The 27,943-nt window shown below is 44.6% G+C and overlaps 2 protein-coding genes across 3 annotated transcripts in view; one reads left to right on the top strand and one right to left on the bottom strand.

The window, feature by feature from the left end:
- The window catches only part of ANKAR (ankyrin and armadillo repeat containing), a gene marked incomplete at its 5' end in the record, with an annotated part of 47,700 nt that extends 45,308 nt beyond the window's left edge, over positions 1 to 2,392 (top strand). The window contains 3 exons of the mRNA XM_083368606.1: positions 314 to 510; positions 1,167 to 1,213; positions 2,073 to 2,392. Coding sequence (XP_083224732.1) covers positions 314 to 510; positions 1,167 to 1,213; positions 2,073 to 2,317 — 489 coding nt within the window. The 3' untranslated portion in view covers positions 2,318 to 2,392. The remainder of the gene's footprint in view (positions 1 to 313; positions 511 to 1,166; positions 1,214 to 2,072) is intronic.
- A 59-nt stretch (positions 2,393 to 2,451) lies between these two features.
- Positions 2,452 to 27,595, bottom strand: OSGEPL1 (O-sialoglycoprotein endopeptidase like 1). Of its 2 annotated transcripts, XM_083350519.1 has the most exons (10): positions 27,437 to 27,555; positions 17,500 to 17,562; positions 15,079 to 15,326; positions 12,204 to 12,591; positions 10,374 to 10,578; positions 10,123 to 10,271; positions 7,791 to 7,921; positions 6,186 to 6,257; positions 3,993 to 4,065; positions 2,452 to 3,232 (listed from the first exon to the last, which is right to left on the bottom strand). In XM_083350519.1, the coding sequence occupies exons 2-10, from the start codon at positions 17,512 to 17,514 to the stop codon at positions 3,116 to 3,118; spliced, it is 1,398 nt and encodes a 465-aa protein (XP_083206645.1). In that variant the 5' UTR covers positions 17,515 to 17,562; positions 27,437 to 27,555; the 3' UTR covers positions 2,452 to 3,115. The 2 variants fall into 2 exon arrangements, with proteins under 2 accessions (XP_083206645.1, XP_083206646.1); XM_083350520.1 differs by lacking the exon at positions 17,500 to 17,562 and having other exon boundaries at positions 27,367 to 27,595.
- Positions 27,596 to 27,943: the final 348 nt, after the last annotated feature.

Here is a 27,943-nt window from a genome sequence, read left to right on the forward strand (position 1 = left end):
TTGCTTTCTTGACCTGTTAGTGGCTCTAGTATGTTTAGACTGTGATTTTCAGTTATCAACCTCACCCTGGCTCATCAAAAATGTAATACAGTGCTCACAAACTCATACATACAAAATTGGGCAACAGGGAAAGATATATCCAAATAACGGACAAAAGTGACATACGGTATACAGAATTTCTTCAGGACAATCAGAACTTTTATATTAGTTTTCATACTTCTCTTGCTTTGTTGCTTACTGTAAAATAGTCTGATTCACTGTTCCTAAACAAAATTAATAAACTGCATTCCTACAGTGTTGATGTCTTTTCTAGGTTCGTTCAGCTGTGGCGTGTGCTCTTGGCTATCTAACATTTAATCGGACTGCATATCGCCATCTACTGGTGCAATGTAGAAATAAGCCCAAGTTGTTCAAGAGGCTAATAATAAATCTCAGCAAAGATGCAAAAATAAATTCTGATTTTGTAAAGGAATTCAGGAGACAAAAAAAAATTGGGCTCCCATCTCTCAGGTATGAACAGTATTTAAAATGCTAGTGAAGTTTCAGAATACTGTGCATATCAGTTTTAGAATAAAATATATTTCTATTTGAAAGGATAAATCACATAGATGCTTGGGAAATAGTCAAAATATGGAAGCTTAAGACTTTACCCCAAGACAGAGATGAAAGATTTTTATTTAAATACAATGAATGCTCTGGTGAAAGTCTATTTCTGGCTGGAAATACGACTTTATAGGACACTGAGTTTGTCGATCAGAAGGTCGGCAGTTTGGCGGGTCAAATCCCAAGTGCCATGTGAGCACCTGTTACTCGTCCCAGCTTCTGCCAACCTAGCAGTTCGAAAGCACATAAAAATGCAAGTAGAAAAATAGGGACCACTACGATGGGAAGGTAACAGCGTTCCGCATAGCTGACTCAGGAATTCTGGGAGTTGAAGTCCATGAGTCGTAAAAGAGCCGAGGTTGCCTACCCCTGGTTTAGAAACATAGAATGGATTGTATTAGGTTTAATTGTTAAAACGGGGGTGGGAGGAGAAGAATGGTTAGCAGAATTCTCAAACTACATTATTTAAGAATGGTTTCTGGACTTTAGTGAAAGTACTTTACAGAGGAGCTGGGAAATTATCTGCATCCTAACCTAATAGCTTGGTTTTTATTTATTTTCAGCCTGGAGATAAACGGAGGGCCACCTGCTGTCCCTGTACACATACGAGGTAATTTATGCCTAGCTAACAGATACAATGCAGTACACAAATCAAGAAAGCATTTGATAACCACATAACACATATAAAAATTTAAATATGCCTCCTAATCCAGATTTGTGTGGAGTGGGCTGGAGATATATATATATATATATATATATATATATATATATATATATATATATATATATATATATATATATATATATATATATATATATATATATATATATATATCCCATTATCTAATAAGCTTGTGACCCACAGATGTGGTTAGACTTCTAATGTTGCATTCCACCAGGAAATACTTACCATTCAAACTGTTGTTCTTGAAAGCTCATCAACTTGGTGAGATGGTGGATCTAAAGAAAGGGGCTTTAAGAGGAATACATGGAAGCCAGTGGCATGCTAGCTGGGGAATTCTGGGTGTTGCAGCCCACACATCTTTAAATTTGAAAACACTGATATAAAAAGGTCAGGAGCTGTGCACTCCTCTGTCCAGGTTCCCTCCATAAGAATGACCACTGCTGCTTCTGTTCCATATCTGGGCCTGACAATCTGCTTCCCAACCACCTTCTCCAGACTTCCACTCCCAAAGGGAAGGTTGGACACCAGACAGTAATTGTGTGGCATGGCTGGATTAAGAGGTGGCCTCACCAGGAGGACACCCACCGCCACCATTTTCAAGGTGTCTGGAACCATTCTCCAATGCCGCTACTCACTCCACTTCTAGCTGTTCAAATGAACCAGGTGGAATAAGGATCCAGCCCACAAGTAGTCCTACTCAGGTTGCAACATTACGTAGCTGAACAGTCTGAAATACTCTGCAGATAATAGTGATGGTAGTAAAAGCAGTGTTTTTATTTTCTAGAAAAATTTCGAGGTACTGGTGTTAAAGTATACAAAGCAAAGTTTCGTCCGAAGGATTCTCTCTTTTTAATTCCCCCAACTACACATATAATGGGAAGATTAAAAGCTCCGGAGAAACCCCGCATTCCAGCATCTGGACACTATCAATTTCCACACACAACAACATCTAACCTCATTGAGGTTTCAAGACCAAGAATTGTTAATGTCGAAGCACTCAAACATAGTTTGTCCGAAGAGAAATTTTAAATGTATTGTCTACATTGTGGTAGCAGAAAAGATGTTGTTACTACACAGTTTCAAACAAATAAAAATATGATTGCATTTGTAATGGATTTATTCCAATTTGGGAAAACAACCGCAAGAAATTGATACAGAAGAAATAAAAACCATGGCAATCAGATATGACTTTATGTGTGAAAAGCAATTAATATGAAGAATCAGGGTAAATTAAAAGGTATCTTTATTTCAAATAATATAGTATTGCAGCAAAAAATGTTAATACCATTCATTCATTGATAAGCTCTTGAAGCACTCTGCATGAGGCAAATGGCTGGAAAGATACCGCTGCAAATCTTGGATAACTTCAAAGATTATCTGCTGTTTACCTATGAATTCCATGTTTTTTTAAACTCACATAATTTTTTCTTTCCTTTACACTCCAGTTATTTCTGCTATACGTAGTCCTCAACTTATGACAACTGAGCCCAAAATTTCTATTGCTAAGCAAGACAATTGAGTTTTGCCCCATTTTACGACCTTGATTGCCACAGCTATTAAGTGAATCACAACAATTGTTAAGTTAGTAACACAGTTGTTAAGGGAATCTGGCTTCCCCATTGACTTTGCTTCTCAAAAGATTACAAAAGATGATCACGAGTCCAAGGCACTGCAACTGTCATAAATACATGTCAGTTGCCAAGCATCTGAATTTTGATCATGTGACCACAGAGATGATGGTGTGTCAAGGTCATAAGTGTGAAAAATGATTATAAGTCGCTTTTTCAGTGCTGTTGTAACTTTAGTCACTAAACAAATGGTTGTAAGTCAAGGATTACCTGTATTCAAATCTCCATTTATTTTTCCTCTTCTCACCATTGTAGCTATTCCTTCTTTTCCTTCTATTTCCTTCCTTTTTCTCCCCTTAACTTTCAGCTGTTTTTGCTGGAAGAAGGGAAGGAAATATGTGTGCATATGTTTGTATATTTCCATTGTTTTGGAATGGTTTGCATCCAAGAGAAAGAATGGTTAGTTTATATTAATGGAGATCAATCCATTTGGTAAAGGGAAAACCTTATTTTACAAGCAGTTGTATTTAGTAGTTATTAATTGAACCAAAGTGATTTTTTTTGCCCTGCTATGCTTTTTGGAACATACGTAGCTTCTGGCAGTTATATCCACTTGCATACATATATAAACAGATGTAAAAACTGTCGTGGGTTCACTTATATTGGGTGAAAGAGTGAATATTGAAGATTTATTTCAGCTGAAATTTGCAAACCAAGATTACTTAAGTGGGGAAGCTAGGTACTCTGCACTTACTCCTCCGCCCCCTTATTTTTGGGGGTATTATTTTAAATTTGGACCAAACATGCACAATATCTAATCCTCTTACTTCTGCAAATAATTATTATTAAACCACTGAAAAATGCCACCCTTGTAATTTAATCGATAATGGAACATATGTCCAAATTTACAAACAATAAAATGTTTAGAAACCCCTTCCTCTTTATAGTGACTAAAAAGGTATCTCCCGTTTTTTTCGTTTTCATACCTTAATTTTTCCTCATCTTATAATTAAATTATTTGGCAATGTCACATAATTGGTCCAGATGACCAGGGGGCAATAAAATGGAGTCCCCATTAAAAACGTTTTGAAAATAACACTTTTTTCCAGACAATTGAAAAATACCAAACATCATACTGCTAGATTTAGCACTGGCACTTTGATGAACGCTTCTTTTACTTGTTCTGAGATATCAGTTCCAAGTGGAGCTCTAAAAGATAACATAAAAAGCTATAATTAAAACATATAACACAAATTCAAGAATGTAGAATTAATTATATATTACAAATATGTGCATATTTTGCTTCTCTTAAGATCCACATATAATGAAAATTACTATAAAATCAGTAATTTATATAGTTGAATCTATACAAACCACATTCAAAACAATACGTAAACCTATCTCTATTTCTCTATCCACCCTACTAAAGAAAAAAGATGCAGATTTAATTTTTATTTTAGGTAAAAACATTGCTGACTTGATCTTACTTTTTCCATAGCTATAACCTTTTTGCTTTTGGAAATATTTGGTCCAATATTTAATCCTGATTATAGTTTTAAATGGATGGTTGGAAAGAAAACTGTTGGACTCGCTTCCATTGAATTGATCCTAGGTTGCATTTTGAGTAACTGCATCATATGTAAAGGTTGAATGCTGAGAAAGTAGTATTGATAAATTTCCAACAGAAAGCTCAAATCCTAATAAAAAACAAGTACAGATTTGCTTTTTGGAGAATTAATATTATATAATTCTAACAACATAAACTTGTAAAACATTACTATCTTGTATACTGACATAAAATAATACACAAATGTCCAACATCTATTACGAAAAATATTGCATATTCTATAACCAGAAATTTTTAAAGGGAGGAATTTTATGCAATACACAACGTTTAAAAAGGCTTTAAGCCTACTGTGGTGCCATGTATAATGTATAAAATGACCATGGTGAACAAGAATGAAAAAAATATCACTAATTCAATAATACTTAAAACTATAATTTTTTTGTTTCTATAATATTCTTGATGAACTTAGGGATTCTTCAACCCTGATTTAAGCTTCAACCAAAGAACTTTTAAAAACTCACTTTACAATTTATGCAAATACCTTCTTGTCATTCAACACACCAACTGGGGCTAGCATTTTTATATTACCACTGAACACCATTACAACTTTTGACAAAGGCATTTCTTTTTCAAATAATAATTCTATTATTTTTACTAGTTTCGTAAAAGAAATAATACTTCTATAATTTTTAAGATTAAGTAGGGAAAATAATGTGATTTATTTATTAATTTATTAAATCTATTGGCTATCCATCTTACCACAGGATAAGTCTTTAAAAAGGGAAGAACAAATTCTGTGCCAAAGAATTATTAAAAGGACAAGGTAAAGGTTCCACCGCACGTGCGTGCTAGTCGTTTCCGACTCTAGGGGCCGGTGCTCATCTCCGTTTCAAAGCCGAAGAGCCAGCGCTTGTCCGAGGACGTCTCCGTGGTCATGTGGCTGGCATGACTAGACGCCAAAAGCGCACGGAACGCTGTTACCTTCCCACCGGAGTGGTCCCTATTTTTCTACTTGCATTTTTACGTGCTTTCGAACTGCTAGGTTGGCAGAAGCTGGGACGAGTAACAGGCGCTCATTCTGTTACGCGGCACTCAGGATTCGACCCGCCAAACTGCCGACCTTCTGATCAACAAGCTCAGCGTCCTAACCCACTGAGCCACCGCGTCCCTTGGTAAGAATTATTAGTCATATACAATAATTGTGCAAAAATAAACTTGGCATGTTTTCCTAATTCATTACACTTTGCTAGGTTTTTCAGGTAGCATTCAAATGCTCTGGATCAAATATGGAACACTCTAAAGGAAAAACCAACCAAACTGTCAAACCAGAACCTAGAGCCAGGAGTAGGCAACCTTAGCTCTTTTATGACTCATGGACTTCAACTCCCTGAATTCCTGAGTCAGGAATTCTGAGAGTTGAAGTCCATGAGTCATAAAAGAGCCAAGGTTGCCTACCCAACCTAGACTAAGGAAATGGATAACAATTTATGTGTAACACTGATTAGGCCTTCTCTGCTAGGAAAGAAAATTATTTTAACCTTCTCCAGTCTCATGTTTTGTAGATGTGCAACAGCTAAGGAAGTTCTAGAAATTGAGTTCCAACATGGCTTGGGGATTCCAAGTGGGAATGGTTTGGGGATGTAATTTAAAGAATTCAATAAACACCACCTTTTTTATCCCAATTTTTCCTCTTATGATTTTGAGCAGCATATTGACAATAAAGCAGACAAAGAAAAGTTCAATGAAATAGGTAATTACTTACCTTGGTTCGTACCTGAAATTTTCCAAATGATAAAAGATATCTAGTCCTGCAGAAAGTTTTTCAATTCCATTCCTACAAAGGAATTAAGTAAAACAATTTCATTTCTCTGTTGCCTTACAATGAATATACAACATTGATCACATTGATGGCAAAACAATTATGGGCAGAGTCTTCAACCATACTATCGTATTTTCCACTAGATATTATTCCTGTTAATCTAATTATTTTCACTATAAGAAGGAACCTGAGGCATCCTTCTTGCAAAATAAACCTGATTTCCTTCACATTTTTTAATAAAAAAAAAGCAAAGGCGGCATTTTTTCTGTAAAATCATGATTTGGGGGGGGGCGTTGTACACAATAAATTATCTAGGTGTTTGCCAATTTCATATAGGAAATGCATCTCAAATATTTACACTTATGTATAGGTAATCCTTGAGGTACAAGAGGCCATTTAATACCTTTTAAAGTTACAATACCCCCCCCCAAAATTACATACGGCCCCATTTTAAGGTTATGACAACTGCAGCATGCCCATGTGCTCCAGCCATTTGCCCTTAAAAGCCACCACAGCTATACTGAATCACCCCTCACCTTTCCCCAGTCCCACCTCACCAGAACCCTGCAGCACATGGACCTCTCCCCACATACCCATCAGGCACCACACTTCTGAAGTTCTCCAGATCTCATGATGTAGAAGGAGGGCAAGGCACATGTTTCCAGCCTGCACAGTGGCAATCCAAATGTGGCTGCCCTTTTGCCCTGCCCGCTTATGGGTAGAATAAAATGGCAGTTGCCAGACAAACTGCTTCATTTTTCTGCCTTAAGAAGACCTGCACAGTGCTGCAGAACGTTTCTGCAGCACTGTACAAGACCTTGTTAAGGCAGAAAAATGAAGCAGTTTGTCCCTGAGCCATGGGACAGTGCAAATGCGGCTGCCATTTTGTGGGCGGACAACATGGCAGCTGCTTTCAGAATCCCTCCACGTGACTGCAAAAAGAATCAAGCCATTCCAAAATCTGGAAAACCTTGGACCTCTTTGAAAGATAAGTGAGGGAGAGGGTGTTTGGCCTGGTGGAGTGGGAATCAGGCCTAAGATTTGGGGGGGGGAGTGGAAAATGCCAGTCAAGACCCAAGACGTGAGAAGTGGAAATGGGGCATCTTGGGGATGGGGGAGGCCTAGGGAGGGCCAGGGTAGGCAGGCCTGTGCCTGTGCTAGGCCTCCAACTGCCTCCCCCCTCAATGAGGTATCCCACATTCTGCTTAACAACCCGTTAGTTTGATGATTCATTGAAGAGACCAGTGATTTTGTGTGTGTGTGTGTGTGTGTCTGTGTGTGTGTGTGTGTGTGTGTGTGTGTGTGTGTGTGTGTGTGTGTGTTAGGTAAGACATTTCACCTAGACTGTCACGACACGTGGCCATAATGGGCAAGTTCCATTATGGTCGTATCTCGAGGACTACCTGTGCTCCAAAGACATACATGGTACATTCACACAAAATGTATATGATGTTTCCCATTATACTACTTATGTGCATATTTTGGAAAATTATCATAACATCCTGCAATTATGCATCTCCTTCAACACTGAAAAAAATCTTTCCTTACCATGCAATCATAACACCATTGTCAGTGCAAAGCCTTGGAGGTGGACAAACCAATGTGAAATTAGTAGCATCTGCTAGAAGCTGCAGAGATCTACGGACATATTGGTTACTTGCGACACCTCCTGAAACTACCTGAAAACAAAGTTGAAAGAGAAATCCTCGTAACAGTACATAGTTGCATGTCAATGGGGGGAACATAAAATATGAGCATGCTGTCCTTAAATATGATACAGAAAAAAGGTAAATTTATAGGCTGTACAGTACAGTGCATTCAGAAAGTATTCAGACCCCCTTCACTTTTGTCAATTTTGTTACGCTACACTTGTTGAAATTCTTTTTCCCCCCCTTAATCTACACCCAATACCCCATAACGATAAAGTGAAAACAGAATTTTAGAATTGTCTGTAAATTTATTAAAAAGGAAAAACTGAAATATCACATTGGCATAAGTATTCAGACCCTTTGCAACAACACTTGAAATTCAGCTCAGGTGCCTCCCCGTTTCTCTGGATCGTTGCTGACATGTTCCTACACCTTGACTGGAGTCGACCTGTGGTAAATTAAATTGATTTGGAAAGGCACACACCTCTCTATAGAAGGCCTCACAGCTGACAATGTATACTGTAGCAAAGCAAAAGCCCTGAGGTCAAAGGAACTGCCTGCAGAGCTCAGAGACAGGATTATTGCAAGGCACAGATCTGGGGAAGGCTACAGTAAAGTTTCTGCTGCACTGAAGGTTCCTAAGAGCACAGTGGCCGCCATAATTCTCAAATGTAAGACGTTTGGCACAACCAGCAGTCTTCCAAGAGCTGGTCGCCCAGTCAAACTGAGCAATTAGGGGAGAAGGGCCTTAGTAAGAGAGGTGATCAAGAATCCAATGGTCACTCTGACTGAGCTCCAGAGATCCTGGGTGGAGATGGGACACAGTTCAGAAGGACAACAATCACTGCAGCCCGCCATCGATCTGGGCTTTATGGCAGAGTGGCTAGACCACAGGTCTGCAACCCGCGGCTCCAGAGCCACATGCGGCTCTTTCAGCCGTCTCCTGCGGCTCCCAGTCCTCTGCCATGTGCAGTCCAAAAAAAAAAAAAAGTGGGACTAAAAAAGTTCAACCAATCAATTCAAATATGCAGGGTAGGTGCATATCTCACCTTGTCTCCACTCTTCAGTCAAACCCTGTTCTGCACATGCGCGCATGTACATGCATGCGCACGCATTTTTTGCGGCTCCCAGTTTTTCCTTTTGTGAGGGAACCGGTTCCGAGTGGCTCTTTCACTGTTTCAGGTTGCTGACCCCTGGGCTAGACGGAAGCTTCTCCTCAGAGCAAAACACATGAAAGCCCGCTTGAAATTTGCAAAAAAGCACTTGAGGGACTCTCAGACTGTGAGGGACACGATTCTCTGGTCTGATGAAACCAAGGTTGAACTGCTTGGCCGCAATTCTAAACGTTATGCCTGGCGGAAACCAGGCAACGCTCATCACCTGCCCAATACCATCCCAATAGTGAAGCAAGGTGGTGGCAGCATCATGCTGTGGGGATGTTTTTCAGCAGCAGGGAGTGGGAGTCTGGTCAGGGTTGAGGGAAAGCTGAATAGAGCAAAATACAGTGATATTCTCAATGAAAATCTGTTCCACAGCGCTCAGGACTTCAGACTTGGCGAAGGTTCACGTTCCAACATGACAACGATCCTAAGCACACAGCCAAGACAACAGAGGAGTGGCTTAGAGAGAACTCTGTGAAATATCTCAGACCCCTGACTTGATCCCTATTGAACATCTCTGAAAGGACCTGAAAATGGCTGTCCGCCGACCATCGCCATCCAACCTGAGTGTGAGAGGATTTGCAAGGAAGAATGGCAGAAAATCCCACAAATCCAAGTGTGCAAAGCTTGTTGCGTCATACCCAAAAAGACTTGAGGCTGTAATTGCTGCCAAAGGTGCATCCACAAAGTATTGAGTGAAGGGTCTGAATATTTATTATGTCAATGTGATATTTCAGTTTTTTAAATAAATTTACAGACATTTCTAAAATTCCGTTTTTACTTTGTTATTATGGGGTGCTGATTTAATTAATTAATGAGAAAAAAATGAATTTCAACAACTGTAGACTAGGGCTGCAGCATAACAAACCTGACAAAAGTGAGGGGGGGTCTGAATACTTTCTGAATGCACTGTAAATCCTTATTATCAGATTGTTGGTAACAGTTCCCATAATAACTATGAAACTCAAGAAATATACATTTAAATTACTGGCTATTATCATGATCAAGAAGCAAACCATCTTGATCTGGAATCTGACATAACGAAAGGTGTAACCTTCACACAGAACTTACCAAAGTTTCCTTTCCTGGGGGTATGATTCCTTTCTCTTTGCAGAAGAGAATAGCCCGATGTGTTCGCTCAGCAATGTGAACAGTCATTGTATGCAAGGCTGCGGCAGCAAGATCCGGAAGGCAGGAGAGATGTTGCCCTTCCAGAAGGCCTGCAGGAATTACCGTCAGATAGATTTTTCAAAGCAGACATGCAGCAAAACACACACACATACACACACACACAGACAGTTTGTGACTTTTGGGGCAAATACCTTCTGCCTTTTCTTCTTCTGAAATCTTTCTCGAGATTTCGCTTCGCAATCCAGCAAAAGAGAAGGTGCAATCAAGGTATCGCCGCATTGGGACTGCGAATTTGTAACGCAGAACGTCACCCTGCTGGGCCAAGATTTCTATTGCTCTCCCACCATTCATGCCAGAGCACTCGGGATGATTATGTAAAGAAAGACTTCTAGCTACCTTAAAAAAAAAGTAAAGAAAAAGAAATATATATATATATATATCTGTTCACAACAGATTCAGGAAATACCTCATTTCAAGTTTACAACATGATTTTTTTTAAAGCAATCTTTCTTATTAACTTCCTCAATAGGCATTTGTGACAAAATAAGTGATGTGTATTTTTACGATGTAGCACAAGTGAATATGCTTCATACATAAATGAAGTGTGCTAACTTATATCAATAAAATGAATCATGCCTTTTAAAAAAAAGGATAGATTGTATTCCTATTTAAAGAAAGGACTTTCCCCCCCTAAAAAATATAAATGTGTTGCACCACGGGATATCTTAAATTTGAGTACAGGTAGTCCTCGACTTATGACCGTGAGCCCAACATTTCTGTTGCTAAGCGAAACATTTAAGTGAATTTGCCCATTTAATGACAGTTTTTAAGTGAATCACTGCAGTTGTTAATAACATAGTTGTTAAGTGAATCTAGTTTCCCCACTGACTTTGCTTATAAGGTCACAAAAGGTGATCGTTATGACCCCGGGACACTGCAACCGTCATTAATATGAGTCAGTTTCCAACCATCTGAATTTTGATCACATGATCGTGGGGATGCTACAATGGTCGTTAAGTCTGAAAAACGGTCATAAGTCACTTTTTTCAGTGCTGTCGTTAACTTTGAATGGTCACTAAGTTACAGGTAAGTCTTGGTGGAGCAGTGGGCTAATGCCTCCTTAAGTAACACCAGCTGCCTGCAATTAGTGCAGGTTCGAGTCTCACCAGGCTCAAGGTTGACTCAGCCTTCCATCCTTCCGAGGTAGGTAAAAGGAGGACCCAGATTGTTGGGGGCAATTAAGCTGACTTTGTAATAATGCCGCTTGGGGAGGGGGGGCGAAAGCCCTAATAAGCAGGCATATACATAGAATGAAGGCTATTGCTAAGCTTGTAAGCCGCCCTGAGTCTTCGGAGAAGGGCGGGATATAAATGGAATTAAAATAAAAAATAAAAAAAGTCAAGGGCCACGTGTAATCTATATAACTAACATACTTTTTCAGGTAAATGAGAATATATGACTGAAATGACTCCTGATGCTAGTTTTTATTACTTTACTGGTATTTTCGCAAGTGGGTTTTATGTTGATTTTATCACTCGGGCCACAGATGGAACCACGCCTGGGGGCTGCATTTTGCCTTCGGGTTATATGAGTATTACAGGCAGTTTGGCTTATGTTATCCTGCCATTTCCAGAGTAAAGGAGCTTCTTGGCTTGTTTTCTGGGTGTTTTAGAGCTGGAGAGGTTTAATGAGAAAATGGAACAAAACTAAAGTCCCATCAGAATTGGGATGGTGAAATGGTAACAGGTGAGTGGAAATGAGATGCCGGGGAAACACATGCAGTCAAGGGCAACCTTCACTTGCTGTAAAACAATGCTCCTGAAAGATGTTTATGTAGTGGATCCCCAAATGTGAAAACCTCTAAGACGTTGCCACTAAAATATAATCTCATAGAAGTGAGAAACTATTGAGTACACGATGGGTAATTTTGTCGCTTTTTTGGATGGTGCCTCAGTATATTACTCAAAGGATCTTGGCTTGAAAATATTTATATGTCAATAATCTATATCAAAATAAATCACCTTGTCAAGCATGTCCCCCGGTGCGATGTCCTTTGTCTGTCCAAGGAGAAGAAAATCTGAAACTCCTTTAGCTACTGCCAGTATACAGTGACCCCCCGAGAGTAAAAGGACAAGAAAAGGAAATGCTACGAGATCCGTCAGTCGGACGGTAAGGGCATGTGCTTCCATATGATGGATAGGGATAAAAGGTTTCTGATATTTCTTCACCAGTTCTAAACTATATTTCAATCCGGTTCCAAGGCTTAACGCAAGTCCTGGCATCACAGTTGTTGCAATAGCCGAGATATCCTCGATATTGACGCCACTGGCTGAGACTGCGTGTTGTACTACCCTTGCGATATTTTCTTGGTGAAGCTGTTGTGCTACTGAAGGAATAATGCCACCTGTTCTAATTAGAAACAAACATCGGCATGTTAAATCTATTAGCCTGATTGTAATAATGTTATAACATAATCATTTAATATACTTTGTTGTTGTTAGTTGCAAAGTCGTGTCCGACCCATCACGGCCCCATGGACGACGTTCCTCCAGGCCTTCCTGTCCTCTACCATTTTCTGGAGTCCATTTAAGCTCACGCCTACTGCTTCAGTGACTCCATCCAGCCACCTCACTCTCTGTCGTCCCCTTCTTCTATATAGTTTTGAATAGAAAACTAGAAACGTGTGACAGCAACCTAACACAATTTGCTAATATGAACTACGGGCCACTTTCCAGATATCTTTAAATGGGGAAATAAAACATGACATAAAATAGTTCATATTCCAGTATTGGTAAGTTTTAACTTCCTTATAAACTGTACTCGTTCTTTGCTCCCAAAGGAGGACTCTACAAGAATGTTATGTTCCTTTTCTAAAAATCAATTTTAGCAGCATAAAACTTTATAGATTTTTATTAAGTTGTAATAAAATGTTTTCTCTGGATGCTTTCAGTGCTTCAGTGAGTCAAACTGGCATCATTTCTAGCTCAAAGCCCTAATTTTAAAGCAAAGAAGGATCAGATTTCTAACATAGAAGGAATGCACAGAAAACATAGAAATGGCTATATATATATCTCAGATAAAGGGTATGACTAACTGATGAGAACATAAAAGAGTTCGAAATGATCATCTTAGCCTCCCAAATTCTTTATTAGCAATTTGAATAATTTGCACAAATAATGAGCTGTCATAAGTTGACTATGTCCTGTGGATAAGCCCTGAGCCGGGCCAAAACAGGCAGGAATGAAAGAGTTAATTAGCAAGGTCCATTCAAAAAGCCTTGACAAATACTTAAACATATATATATATATGCACACATATACATATGTGTGTGTGTATATATATATATGAAACGGACGCGGTGGCTCAGTGGGTTAGGACGCTGAGCTTGTCAATCAGGTCGGCAGTTTGGCGGATCGAATCTCGAGTGCCGCATAGCAGAGTGAGCGCCTGTTACTCATCCCAGCTTCTGCCAACCTAGCAGTTCGAAAGCACGTAAAAATGCAAGTAAAAAAATAGGGACCACTACAGTGGGAAGGTAACAGCGTTCTGTGCGCCTTTGGACCTTTACCTTTATTTATTTATTTATTTATTTATTTATTTAGATTTATATACCGCCCTTTCCCGAAGGACTCAGGGCGGTTTACAGGATATTTAAAAGAAAATCAATACAAAAGTTAAAACAAATTTAAAAAGATTAAATGAAACCCTGAGAAAAAATAAAAACTCAGTTAAAATTAAAAATTTAAAAATTCTCAGCCTGGGCCAGAGAGCTCGAAGAGCCAGGTCTTCAGGTCCCGGCGGAATGAACGGAGGTCGGGGGCAGTCCTAAGCTCCGCGGGCAGCTGGTTCCAAAGGGAAGGCGCGCCCACTGAGAGAGAGAGAGAGATAGATAGATAGATAGATAGATAGATAGATAGATAGATAGACAGACAGACAGACAGATAGATATGTTTTAAGTTTTTGTTAAGTATTTTAGAATACCTTGCTAGGCCCCAAACACGGGGCAAATCTTATTGCCTGTTTCAGCCTAACCAAAGGCCATCTACAGGCTGTAGTCACAATAGTGACAGCTCATATTTGTGTAAATTTTTGGATTGCTAACAAAGAATTAAAGGGAGACTCATATGGCCATTTCAAACTCATTTGTTCTCATCAGTCAGACATACCCTTCTGAGATTCGAACCTGGGCCGATTGCACATTAGGGAATTGTTCTAACCTTTAGGCCACAGGCTCTTTCTCGCTTTGTTAGCTGAGAGGCAATGGAGATATGTGTTAAGTGTTTGTTAAGTATTTTAGAATACCTTGCTAGGCCCCTTTAATTCTTTGTTAGCAATCCAAAAAATTTACACAAAAATGAGCTGTCACTGTTGTGCCTACAGCCTGTGGATGGCCTTGGGTTAGGCTGAAACAGGCAATAAGATTTGCTCCGTGCCTAGCAAGGTATTCTAAAATACTTAACAAACACTTAACACATATCTCCCTTGCCTCTCAGCTAACAAAGCGAGAAAGAGCCTGTGGCCTAAAGGTTAGAACAATTCCCTAATGTGCAATCGGCCCAGGTTCGAATCTCAGAAGGGTATGTCTGACTGATGAGAACAAATGAGTTTGAAATGGCCATATGAGTCTCCCTTTAATTCGTTAGCAATCCAAAAAATTTACACACACACACACATATACACACATACACAAATACCTTTACACACACACACACACATATATACATATATATATGTGTGTGTGTGTGTGTGTGTACACACACATACACACACACACAAATATATATATACACACACATATATACACACACACACAAAAACGTACACACAAATAGTAATATAGCCCAGGCAAATTTTAGCAACTGAAACACAATTTCACCCACAATAAGAATTACTTACTTTAAATGTACATCTGTTTGAGAATGTAATGCTTCTCCTAAAATGCTACCAGTTTCATCCACCACAGCAGCTCCTGTATCATCACAACTAGTTTCTATTCCCAGGACTATTTTAGTAGAAAAGGATTTGCCATCATTAACAGAGTCCTTTCTTAAACAATTATTCCAAGAACATATAGGAATCTTCAACATTTTTCCCAAACTGGTCGCTGTTAAAGATTTCAGAAAGTAAGGACCCCTACAAAGAAACTGTATAGAAACAAAATTTAGAACAATATCTACTAAAAATCTGCTTCTTACACATTCTAAGCGGAGAGTGTTTCATGCTGATTAAACCAGAAAGTTTTTTTTGTTTGTTTTTGGTTTAGAGGGAAGCTATGACTGATATACCACAACAGGTACACTCACATAGCATGCTAAATGTTTTGAGTAAACTTAGAGCCTTGGTGGAGCAGTGGGCTAATGCCTCCTTACGTAACACCAGCTGCCTGCAATTAGTGCAGGTTCGCATCCCACCAGGCTCAAGGTTGACTCAGCCTTCCATCCTTCTGAGGTAGGTAAAATGAGGACCCAAATTGTTGGGGGCAATAAGCTGACTTTGTAATAATGCCGCTTTGGGTGTGTGTGTGTGAAAGCCCTAATAAAGCAGGCATATACATAGAATGAAGGCTACTGCTAAGCTTGTAAGCCGCCCTGAGTCTTCGGAGAAGGGCGGGATATAAATGGAATTTAAAAAAACCAAAAAAAAACAACAAAGTGCATATGGAATAAAGTTCTGTAAAATCTTATTGCCACTATTCCCTAAAGATGAAACAGCCCGTTTGGTGTAGTGATTAACGCATCAAACTAGAAATCAGGAGACCTGAGTTCCAGTCCTGCCTTAGGCACAAAGAGAGCTTGGGCTAGTCACACGCTCTCTGACCTAGGAGGAAGAAGGCACTGGCAAACCACTTCTGAAAAACCTTGCCAAGAAAACTATGGGACTAATCCTTACAATCATTAGGAGTCAACACCAACTCAAAGGCACATAGAGAATTAAAAAAAATCCCTAAAGATCTCACACTTTCATAAGGGAAAAGTCTGAATAATCTTCCACCCTACCGGCTTGAAATTTGGAGAGTTGCAAAATTCTAATACACCTGGGGATTCTCAGCTTTTAGAAGGCAGTTTTAATCATGATATTTAATACGCTTTTATATTCTTGAGTACATTATTTAATGTATATTGGCTTTAACGTACGGAGAATGTAATTTGTTAAACAGCCCATTTCTATTAAACTAAATCTATTAACTCACTGCTGTTCAATTTAGATTTTAAAACGATCTGATAAAACTTTCATTCTCTTTCTCGAAATGTAACCCAGAATCCAGGATGCAGAATTGCTGATTAAACCTTACTAAAAAATAATAATTAGGGCCGAGGCCCACTACCAGGCAGTGGCCTATTCAGAACCGGGCCGCACGAGAGGTGGGTTCCACTCACTCATACGGAGCTGTGTGTATGCCCGCTGGCCCAACACTCACAAGGTCTGGTTCCCCCCCTCCCAGCTGGGCCACCAAGCTTCAAAGGTTGGGGACAGCTGCATTAGGGCTTTTAGAGACAAATGTAGTCCTTGATTTACAACCATTCGTTTAGTGACAGTTGAAAGTTACAGTGGCACAGAAAAAAGTTCTCATTGGTTTTCATACTTATGATGTAGCACCTCCATGGCCACATGAGCAAAATTCAGGTGCCTGGCAACTGGCATGCATTTATGACAATTGCACTGTCCTGGGCTCATGTGACCACCATTTGTAACCTTCCCAGACAGCCTCTGATAAGCAAAGTCAATGGGGCAAGCTGGATTCATTTAGCAACCATGTGATTCACTTAGCAGCTGCAGTGATTTGCTTAACAGCTGTGACAAAAAGTGTTGCAAAATGGGGCAAAACTCACTTAGCTACCTTCCTTAGCAATGGAAATTTCAGGCTCAATTATGGCTGTAAATCAAAAACTACCTGTAGTCAGTCATTAAACAGAAGTCAAGATATCTTCCTTCAAAATTGTGGAACATTATCCCATCATTTGCTTGAACTCAGAAGTGTACTAATCTGTTATTGCAATAAATACAATATTTCCTCCTAGTAAATATATTGGTTGCTAATGCTAGTGTTGCATGTTGGGCCTTTACTGTTACAGCAACAAATAATACAACACCTAACATACAAACTTTCCCCATTCTGCAAACCTTAAATTTGCAATGAATTTTTTATTTTTTTTTAGAAATGAGTTAGCTGCACTGTATGAAGTATAGCCTATACATAAAATCTGTCATCTATATGCAAAATATTATTATCTAGATGTAAAAACTAAGCACTGAGATCAGCTGAATAAGCTAAGCATTTAAAATTGACTGAAAATGCTTAATATATGGTGTTTTTACCTGTGTCAAAGCCATGGTTTTAGGATAGGCTTTCTGAATTCACATTTTGCATTTCAAGATCTCCTAAGACACACAAAATTTGAAGTAAGAAATCTACATAAAATAGTATTTCTCATGTGCTTTCCCAGAAAAGCGAGTTAAGTAGCTTAATTCCACATTTCTCACTTTTGCAACTGCAACTGCAAATTCAAAGACAACTGCAGGTAAATTGGGCTCAGTTACAATCAATAGTGACTTCCATTACACTATTACTTTATTATTGTATATCTTATCTTTATGCTTTAAGATGGTCATGCAAAAAATTATGCCTACAGAATTGGATTTTGACACATTGCAAATGCAACAAGGGGGAAGGAATTTCAGCAGTAGACCAGAAATGAAACTGTGCTGATTCTTTATTTGAAATCAGCACCCACTTAACGGTCTTCAATATATGCTCTTGACGCTCAATGGTCACAAAAGATTTCTTTAAAAAGGTCATACAGCCTCCCCCACCTTATGTATACATATGTATACATAATTTAGATTTCAAGCACTACCCAATTCATAATTTCCCAAAATGGATAAATAAAACCCTTTAATATTCCTTTTAAAATATATCCTAATCTCAAAGCACATTTTGGCTTAACAAATCCATTTTATTTTATGTTTATGTTATGTTTATGTTCCATATACCCACATTTCTACAGAGAAAACCCAGGGGCACCTTAATGTTAATTTTTAGAAATAAGATTTGTTAAATCAACTGTACAACTGTTGTCCAACTGCACAACTGTTTCCCTGCCATTAAAGTCAAGTTTTTATTACAGCGAACACAAGAACTACAAGATTAGTATTTGTAAACACAGTGTTGGAATTTTCCTACAGGAATTATCTATGCTAGAAATATTACATCTGTTTCTTCATGACAGGAATGCAACAGTCTTAATGAGCCTGAGCAACTCTGAACAATCTTTGCACAGGATTCCTGTCATCATTAGTTTTAAACAAGATAATTAGGAGATCATAAACTCATCATTACATTGTTTTAATGGTGGCATGCTTTTTCTTTTAAAAATCATTGAATTACCATTCCTATAAGTGCACGCTATTTATCTGTATAATAGCAACATTTTCTAACATAGCCTCTTTAACCGGATACCCTCCAAATGAATTGGACAACCAATGCCAATACCAAATTTGTATCAAAATCTGTTTCAATATTATCAATGCTATGAATTCTACACAAGAACAGAATGGTAACCAGATACTAGGTATGCGTGCCAGAAAATCAAGATTTAATTTATAGCTTAAGAACTGAGATATATGTAAACAAAAGAAGGCTACAACATCAAGAGGAGAAAGAACTATGATGATAATGTATTCAACTAATGCAATAGCTCAGGGGTCTTCAAACTTGGCCCTTTTATGACTTGTGGACTTCAACTCCCAGAATTCCTCAGCCAGCATGTCTGGCTGAGGAATTCTGGGAGTTGAAGTCCACAAGTTACAAAAGGGCCAAGTTTGAAGACCCCTGCAATAGCTGATATTTTTTAAGGTGACAACTGAACATCAAAGAACTACCGTACTTTCTGTGAATCACACTATTCACTCTAAATATGATATATTGAACAAAAAGTAGGTATGTTGAAAAAGGGACGAAAACAAACCAATTCCATGTGTTTTTTAATGTTATCTGCATCCTAAACAAAACATAATGCTACTTTCCCTCTGTAATACTGAGCAAACAGGCTCTTAAAAACATCATCTATTTGTCCTTGCAAGCCTGGGGGGAAAAATCACAAGTTTGCAGAGAAAAAAGAAAACCAATAGCCTGATAATACATAATGTAGAAATATACTAAACTAAACAATCCTTCACATAGTTTCTAATGCTCCAAGGAACCTTATAAAAGTACTCATTTTTTCTGATTGCAGCATTTCAAACTAATTTAAATTTAACCGGAGAGCCAATGTTTAAGGCACCTGGCTGGAAAACTGGAGACTGAGAGTTCTATTTCCGCCTTAGGCATGAAATTCGGATGGATAATTCTGGGCCACTCTCTCTCAGCCCAACTCATCTCACAGGGTTATTGTGAGAAAAATAGGAGGCAGAAGGAGTATTATGTATACTTGCTGCTTGAGTTACTTATAAAGTAATAAAGTCAGGATTAAGGGATCTGAAAGAGAGGGGTGATTAAGAGATATGAAATATAAATAAAAATCAAATTTAATTTTAATTTAATTTTTATACCGCCCTTCTCCCGAAGGACTCAGGGCGGTGGACAGGGCAATACAATAAAATACAATATACCGTATATACTTGAGTATAAGCCGACTCGAGTATAAGCCGAGACCCCCAATTTCACCCCCAAAAACTGGAAAAAGTTATTGACTCGAGTATAAGCCGATCCGCCGTTCTGCAAGCCTCTGCCGCCAGCAGAGGCTCGATCCGCCATTTTGCAAGCCTGAATACACAGGAATACCCTGTGTGGCCGCGGCTCGTCGGCAGGTCTCCGTTCCTCCTGCCGACCTTTGGGGAGGTTTGGGCGCCTCCCCAAACCTCCCCAAACCTCGGCAGGTCTCCGTTCCTCCTGCCGACCTTTGGGGAGGTTTGGGCGCCTCCCCAAACCTCGGCAGGTCTCCGTTCCTCCGCGCAGACCTGCCGACCTTTGGGGAGGTTTGGGCGCCTCCCCAAACCTCGGCAGGTCTCCGTTCCTCCTGCCGACCTTTGGGGAGGTTTGGGCGCCTCCCCAAACCTCCCCAAATCTCGGCAGGTCTCCGTTCCTCCTGCCGACCTTTGGGGAGGTTTGGGCGCCTCCCCAAACCTCCCCAAACCTCTGCAGGTCTCCGTTCCTCCGCGCAGACCTGCCGACCTTTGGGGAGGTTTGGGCGCCTCCCCAAACCTCCCCAAACCTCGGCAGGTCTCCGTTCCTCCTGCCGACCTTTGGGGAGGTTTGGGCGCCTCCCCAAACCTCCCCAAACCTCGGCAGGTCTCCGTTCCTCCTGCCGACCTTTGGGGAGGTTTGGGCGCCTCCCCAAACCTCCCCAAACCTCGGCAGGTCTCCGTTCCTCCTGCCGACCTTTGGGGAGGTTTGGGCGCCTCCCCAAACCTCGGCAGGTCTCCGTTCCTCCTGCCGACCTTTGGGGAGGTTTGGGCGCCTCCCCAAACCTCGGCAGGTCTCCGTTCCTCCTGCCGACCTTTGGGGAGGTTTGGGCGCCTCCCCAAACCTCCCCAAACGTCTGCAGGTCTCCGTTCCTCCGCGCAGACCTGCCGACCTTTGGGGAGGTTTGGGCGCCTCCCCAAACCTCCCCAAACCTCGGCAGGTCTCCGTTCCTCCTGCCGACCTTTGGGGAGGTTTGGGCGCCTCCCCAAACCTCCCCAAACCTCGGCAGGTCTCCGTTCCTCCTGCCGACCTTTGGGGAGGTTTGGGCGCCTCCCCAAACCTCCCCAAACCTCTGCAGGTCTCCGTTCCTCCGCGCAGACCTGCCGACCTTTGGGGAGGTTTGGGCGCCTCCCCAAACCTCCCCAAACCTCGGCAGGTCTCCGTTCCTCCTGCCGACCTTTGGGGAGGTTTGGGCGCCTCCCCAAACCTCCCCAAACCTCGGCAGGTCTCCGTTCCTCCTGCCGACCTTTGGGGAGGTTTGGGCGCCTCCCCAAACCTCCCCAAACCTCGGCAGGTCTCCGTTCCTCCTGCCGACCTTTGGGGAGGTTTGGGCGCCTCCCCAAACCTCGGCAGGTCTCCGTTCCTCCTGCCGACCTTTGGGGAGGTTTGGGCGCCTCCCCAAACCTCCCCAAACCTCGGCAGGTCTCCGTTCCTCCTGCCGACCTTTGGGGAGGTTTGGGCGCCTCCCCAAACCTCGGCAGGTCTCCGTTCCTCCGCGCAGACCTGCCGACCTTTGGGGAGGTTTGGGCGCCTCCCCAAACCTCGGCAGGTCTCCGTTCCTCCTGCCGACCTTTGGGGAGGTTTGGGCGCCTCCCCAAACCTCCCCAAACCTCGGCAGGTCTCCGTTCCTCCTGCCGACCTTTGGGGAGGTTTGGGCGCCTCCCCAAACCTCGGCAGGTCTCCGTTCCTCCTGCCGACCTTTGGGGAGGTTTGGGCGCCTCCCCAAACCTCCCCAAACCTCGGCAGGTCTCCGTTCCTCCTGCCGACCTTTGGGGAGGTTTGGGCGCCTCCCCAAACCTCGGCAGGTCTCCGTTCCTCCGCGCAGACCTGCCGACCTTTGGGGAGGTTTGGGCGCCTCCCCAAACCTCCCCAAACCTCGGCAGGTCTCCGTTCCTGTTTGGGGAGGTTTGGGCGCCTCCCCAAACCTCCCCAAACCTCGGCAGGTCTCCGTTCCTCCGCGCAGACCTGCCGAGGTTTGGGGAGGTTTGGGGAGGCGCCCAAACCTCCCCAAAGGTCGGCAGGAAGAACGGAGACCTGCCGAGGTTTGGGGAGGTTTGGGGAGGCGCCCAAACCTCCCCAAAGGTCGGCAGGTCTGCGCGGAGGAACGGAGACCTGCCGAGGTTTGGGGAGGTTTGGGGAGGCGCCCAAACCTCCCCAAACAGGAACGGAGACCTGCCGAGGTTTGGGGACGTTTGGGGAGGCGCCCAAACCTCCCCAAACGTCGGCAGGTCTGCGCGGAGGAACGGAGACCTGCCGAGGTTTGGGGACGTTTGGGGAGGCGCCCAAACCTCCCCAAACAGGAACGGAGACCTGCCGAGGTTTGGGGACGTTTGGGGAGGCGCCCAAACCTCCCCAAACAGGAACGGAGACCTGCCGAGGTTTGGGGACGTTTGGGGAGGCGCCCAAACCTCCCCAAAGGTCGGCAGGTCTGCGCGGAGGAACGGAGACCTGCCGAGGTTTGGGGAGGTTTGGGGAGGCGCCCAAACCTCCCCAAACAGGAACGGAGACCTGCCGAGGTTTGGGGACGTTTGGGGAGGCGCCCAAACCTCCCCAAACAGGAACGGAGACCTGCCGAGGTTTGGGGACGTTTGGGGAGGCGCCCAAACCTCCCCAAAGGTCGGCAGGTCTGCGCGGAGGAACGGAGACCTGCCGAGGTTTGGGGACGTTTGGGGAGGCGCCCAAACCTCCCCAAACAGGAACGGAGACCTGCCGAGGTTTGGGGACGTTTGGGGAGGCGCCCAAACCTCCCCAAACGTCGGCAGGTCTGCGCGGAGGAACGGAGACCTGCCGAGGTTTGGGGAGGTTTGGGGAGGCGCCCAAACCTCCCCAAACAGGAACGGAGACCTGCCGAGGTTTGGGGACGTTTGGGGAGGCGCCCAAACCTCCCCAAACAGGAACGGAGACCTGCCGAGGTTTGGGGACGTTTGGGGAGGCGCCCAAACCTCCCCAAAGGTCGGCAGGTCTGCGCGGAGGAACGGAGACCTGCCGAGGTTTGGGGAGGTTTGGGGAGGCGCCCAAACCTCCCCAAACAGGAACGGAGACCTGCCGAGGTTTGGGGACGTTTGGGGAGGCGCCCAAACCTCCCCAAACAGGAACGGAGACCTGCCGAGGTTTGGGGACGTTTGGGGAGGCGCCCAAACCTCCCCAAAGGTCGGCAGGTCTGCGCGGAGGAACGGAGACCTGCCGAGGTTTGGGGACGTTTGGGGTGGCGCCCAAACCTCCCCAAACAGGAACGGAGACCTGCCGAGGTTTGGGGACGTTTGGGGAGGCGCCCAAACCTCCCCAAAGGTCGGCAGGTCTGCGCGGAGGAACGGAGACCTGCCGAGGTTTGGGGAGGTTTGGGGAGGCGCCCAAACCTCCCCAAACAGGAATGGAGACCTGCCGAGGTTTGGGGAGGTTTGGGGAGGCGCCCAAACCTCCCCAAAGGTCGGCAGGTCTGCGCGGAGGAACGGAGACCTGCCGAGGTTTGGGGAGGTTTGGGGAGGCGCCCAAAGCTCCCCAAACAGGAACGGAGACCTGCCGAGGTTTGGGGACGTTTGGGGAGGCGCCCAAACCTCCCCAAAGGTCGGCAGGTCTGCGCGGAGGAACGGAGACCTGCCGAGGTTTGGGGACGTTTGGGGAGGCGCCCAAACCTCCCCAAACGTCGGCAGGTCTGCGCGGAGGAACGGAGACCTGCCGAGGTTTGGGGAGGCGCCCAAACCTCCCCAAACAGGAACGGAGACCTGCCGAGGTTTGGGGACGTTTGGGGAGGCGCCCAAACCTCCCCAAAGGTCGGCAGGTCTGCACGGAGGAACGGAGACCTGCCGAGGTTTGGGGAGGTTTGGGGAGGCGCCCAAACCTCCCCAAACAGGAACGGAGACCTGCCGAGGTTGGGGACGTTTGGGGAGGCGCCCAAACCTCCCCAAAGGTCGGCAGGTCTGCGCGGAGGAACGGAGACCTGCCGAGGTTTGGGGACGTTTGGGGAGGCGCCCAAACCTCCCCAAACAGGAACGGAGACCTGCCGAGGTTTGGGGACGTTTGGGGATGCGCCCAAACCTCCCCAAAGGTCGGCAGGTCTGCGCGGAGGAACGGAGACCTGCCGAGGTTTGGGGACGTTTGGGGAGGCGCCCAAACCTCCCCAAACAGGAACGGAGACCTGCCGAGGTTTGGGGACGTTTGGGGAGGCGCCCAAACCTCCCCAAACAGGAACGGAGACCTGCCGAGGTTTGGGGACGTTTGGGGAGGCGCCCAAACCTCCCCAAAGGTCGGCAGGTCTGCGCGGAGGAACGGAGACCTGCCGAGGTTTGGGGACGTTTGGGGAGGCGCCCAAACCTCCCCAAACAGGAACGGAGACCTGCCGAGGTTTGGGGACGTTTGGGGAGGCGCCCAAACCTCCCCAAAGGTCGGCAGGTCTGCGCGGAGGAACGGAGACCTGCCGAGGTTTGGGGAGGTTTGGGGAGGCGCCCAAACCTCCCCAAACAGGAACGGAGACCTGCCGAGGTTTGGGGAGGTTTGGGGAGGCGCCCAAACCTCCCCAAAGGTCGGCAGGTCTTCGCGGAGGAACGGAGACCTGCCGAGGTTTGGGGAGGTTTGGGGAGGCGCCCAAAGCTCCCCAAACAGGAACGGAGACCTGCCGAGGTTTGGGGACGTTTGGGGAGGCGCCCAAACCTCCCCAAAGGTCGGCAGGTCTGCGCGGAGGAACGGAGACCTGCCGAGGTTTGGGGACGTTTGGGGAGGCGCCCAAACCTCCCCAAACGTCGGCAGGTCTGCGCGGAGGAACGGAGACCTGCCGAGGTTTGGGGAGGTTTGGGGAGGCGCCCAAACCTCCCCAAACAGGAACGGAGACCTGCCGAGGTTTGGGGACGTTTGGGGAGGCGCCCAAACCTCCCCAAAGGTCGGCAGGTCTGCGCGGAGGAACGGAGACCTGCCGAGGTTTGGGGAGGCGCCCAAACCTCCCGAAACAGGAACGGAGACCTGCCGAGGTTTGGGGAGGTTTGGGGAGGCGCCCAAACCTCCCCAAACAGGAACGGAGACCTGGGGAGGTTTGGGGAGGCGCCCAAACCTTCCCAAACGTCGGCAGGTCTGCGCGGAGGAACGGAGACCTGCCGAGGTTTGGGGAGGCGCCCAAACCTCCCCAAAGGTCGGCAGGAGGAACGGAGACCTGCCGAGGTTTGGGGAGGTTTGGGGAGGCGCCCAAACCTCCCCAAAGGTCGGCAGGAGGAACGGAGACCTGCCGAGGTTTGGGGAGGTTTGGGGAGGCGCCCAAACCTCCCCAAAGGTCGGCAGGAGGAACGGAGACCTGCCGAGGTTTGGGGAGGTTTGGGGAGGCGCCCAAACCTCCCCAAACGTCGGCAGGTCTGCGCCGAGGAACGGAGACCTGCCGAGGTTTGGGGAGGCGCCCAAACCTCCCCAAACGTCGGCAAGTCTCCGTTCCTCCGCGCCCTGCCTGCCTGCTTCTTTCCGCTGCGGCTTGTTCAAATAAATATGTTTTTAGGTCACGTCGGAAGGAGCGAAGGTCGGGAGCCATCCGGAGCTCCACCGGTAAACGGTTCCAAAGGTCTGGCGTGCCCACAGAGAACGCCCTCCCCCTGGGGGCCGCCAGTCGACACTCTTTGACTGACGGCACCCTAAGGAGGCCCTCTCTGTGGGAGCGCACTGGACGAAGGGAAGTTGATGCCGGCAGCAGGTGCTCCCGTAAGTAACCCGGACCCATGCCATTTAGGGCTTTATAGGTCATAACCAGCACCCTGAATCTTACCCGGAGGGCAACCGGAAGCCAATGCAGCTCACGGAGTAGAGGTGTTACATGGGAGTATCGGGAAGCCCCCACCACCACTTGCGCGGCTGCATTCTGCACCAGCTGGAGCCTCCGAGTAGTCCTCAAGGGCAGCCCCATGTAGTTGCCTTACACCTAAACAGTACAGGTAATTCTTTGCTTATAATGGCAACTGGGACCAAAATTGCTGTCACTAAACAATGTGGTCGTAAAGCTGATGTCATGTGACCGTATCACTTAGTGAAGTTAATTCTGGCAGTCCCGGCTGCCATTGTTAAATGAGGACTTTATAAAACTGCAATTTCTAATTTCCTGCTGGCTTCTTCAATGACCTTGTAAAAAGCTATTGGATAACATTGGAAATCACAATCACATGACTACAGTTTGCAAAACTTTATAATTGCAAACTGTGTGCCTGGATCATAATCACATGACCACTGGGACACTGCAATGGCCAGAACTATGAGGACCCATTGTAAGTAACCAGTTTCCTGTAATATATTTGGCAGCCTAGAGAAAATACTCTTGTGTACAACGAATACAGAAAATCTACATCTCCTGCTAAAATACCAGGTTTCTGAGATGTAAAAAAAAATATTAGAAGACAAAAATAAATCACTTCAGAATCTAAAGCTGTACAATTCAGTTGAAAAACAAACTGAAAACTTGTAGGGGGAAAAATAAAACATATAATCTGGTTGCATAAAGATGTACACCTTTAAACTCATACTTTGTTGAATTATTTTTTGATTTGTATGACAGTCTTTTGATATAGGAGCCTATCAGTATGGCACATTCTGCCTTGAAAACCTTTACCTTTGAAAACCTTTACCTACTCTTCTTTGTAAAGATCCCAAATCTGTCAGCTTGCAAGGGCTGGGTACAGCCCACAAATTTTCAGTTGGATTCAGGTGTGGCCGATCCATTCCAAAACTTGGATCTTCCTCTGGTAAAGCCATTCTTTGGTTGATTTGTTTTGGGTCTTGTTATATTTTAAAGTGAAATTCCTCTTCCATCTTCAGGAACAGACTCACTTAAATTAGGACAAAACCAACCACCTATATTCATGGATAGAGTGCCAGTTGTGCTCTTTCTTGGACCAGGAGTCCCTTCAGATATTATTATTATTATTATTATTATTAATAATAATAATAATAATAATAGTTGGAAGGGATCTTGGAGGTCATCTAGTCCAACCCCCTGCTCAGGCAGGAAACCTTATACCACTTCAGGCAAATGGCTGTCCAGTCTCTTCTTAAAAACCTCCAGTGTTGGAGCATTCACCACCTCTGGAGGCAGGTTGTTCCAGTGGTAATAATAACTCTTGTCCTGATCGTTCACAATTAAGATATACGTTTATGTGGGAAGCAGTACACGGAATTAGTAGGATACTGGAGAGGGAATGCACTCAAGTAGCTTTAGTTAAGAAGCGTGGATAGAACGCTGCCTCGGAAACGCCGCTCCCCAGAGACACATCTTGACATGGAATTATCTTGCATCATATCAAAAGAAATAAGACAGGGTTTAATCGCGGCAGGATAGGAAGCACATGCTAAGGCAGGGGTCTTCAAACTTGGCCCTTTTGTGACTTGTGGACTTCAACTCCCAGAATTCCTCAGCCAGCCATGCTGGCTGAGGAATTCTGGGAGTTGAAGTCCACAAGTCACGAAAGGGCCAAGTTTAAAGACCCCTGTGCTAAGGGGTACAGGGCAGATTCTCCGACACGTGCTTTCTGGATTTCGCCTACCATTCCGTTTAAGCTCCTTCCTTTCTGCAGGAGTTCTCCAGAAGTCGGAGTCAGCACATTGAAAAGATACCTGGTTAGAGAAAGGCTTGCTCGCCGGTTCACAAGACCCGCAGCTCTTTTAGCCTGTTTCCCAGCAACAAGCTTATATTAGCCAGAGTGGCCCCATCCCTAGCGTAAAAAGCGTTTGCTTGTCACAGCCTGTCCTCGGTTTCCCAAGCCTTTCTCGGCCGAATGCCGTCCGCCGCCCCCCCCCCCGCCCCTCCCCGCATATTACCTCACGTTTGGGGCACCCGCCCATCGTACAGCCTCAGCGGAAAAATTTCCCCTTTGGCCCAGGCAGCGTGAGGACGCAGAGACCGCCCTCGCCCCGAGAAAAGCCATGGTCACGTGAGTGGACGAGGGCCAATTGAATTACAAGCAAGATATGACACGATTCGCCGGAGGCGGGGGGGGGGAGGGAAACCCGCTTCGCTTCAGAAGAGGTGGCAAGGCTAAAGAGGGTGACTAAGTATGGCAAGCACCATCAATTTCCGGCTTGGAGGAGGCTGAACTGAACAGAGTGCGGATCGCTTGCATT

This window comes from Vipera ursinii (assembly GCF_947247035.1).
Source record: "Vipera ursinii genome assembly, chromosome: 1".
Lineage (NCBI taxonomy): Eukaryota > Metazoa > Chordata > Lepidosauria > Squamata > Viperidae > Vipera > Vipera ursinii.

What these genes read in the sequence shown, in the direction of transcription:
- OSGEPL1 (XM_083350519.1), bottom strand. An exon ending in AATTTCAGGTACGAACCAAG is followed by an intron (nt 4,066 to 6,185) that starts GTAAGTAATTAC and finishes GTTATCTTTTAG; the next exon opens with AGCTCCACTTGGAACTGATA. An exon ending in TGCCAGTGCTAAATCTAGCA is followed by an intron (nt 3,233 to 3,992) that starts GTATGATGTTTG and finishes CCCTTCTTCCAG; the next exon opens with CAAAAACAGCTGAAAGTTAA.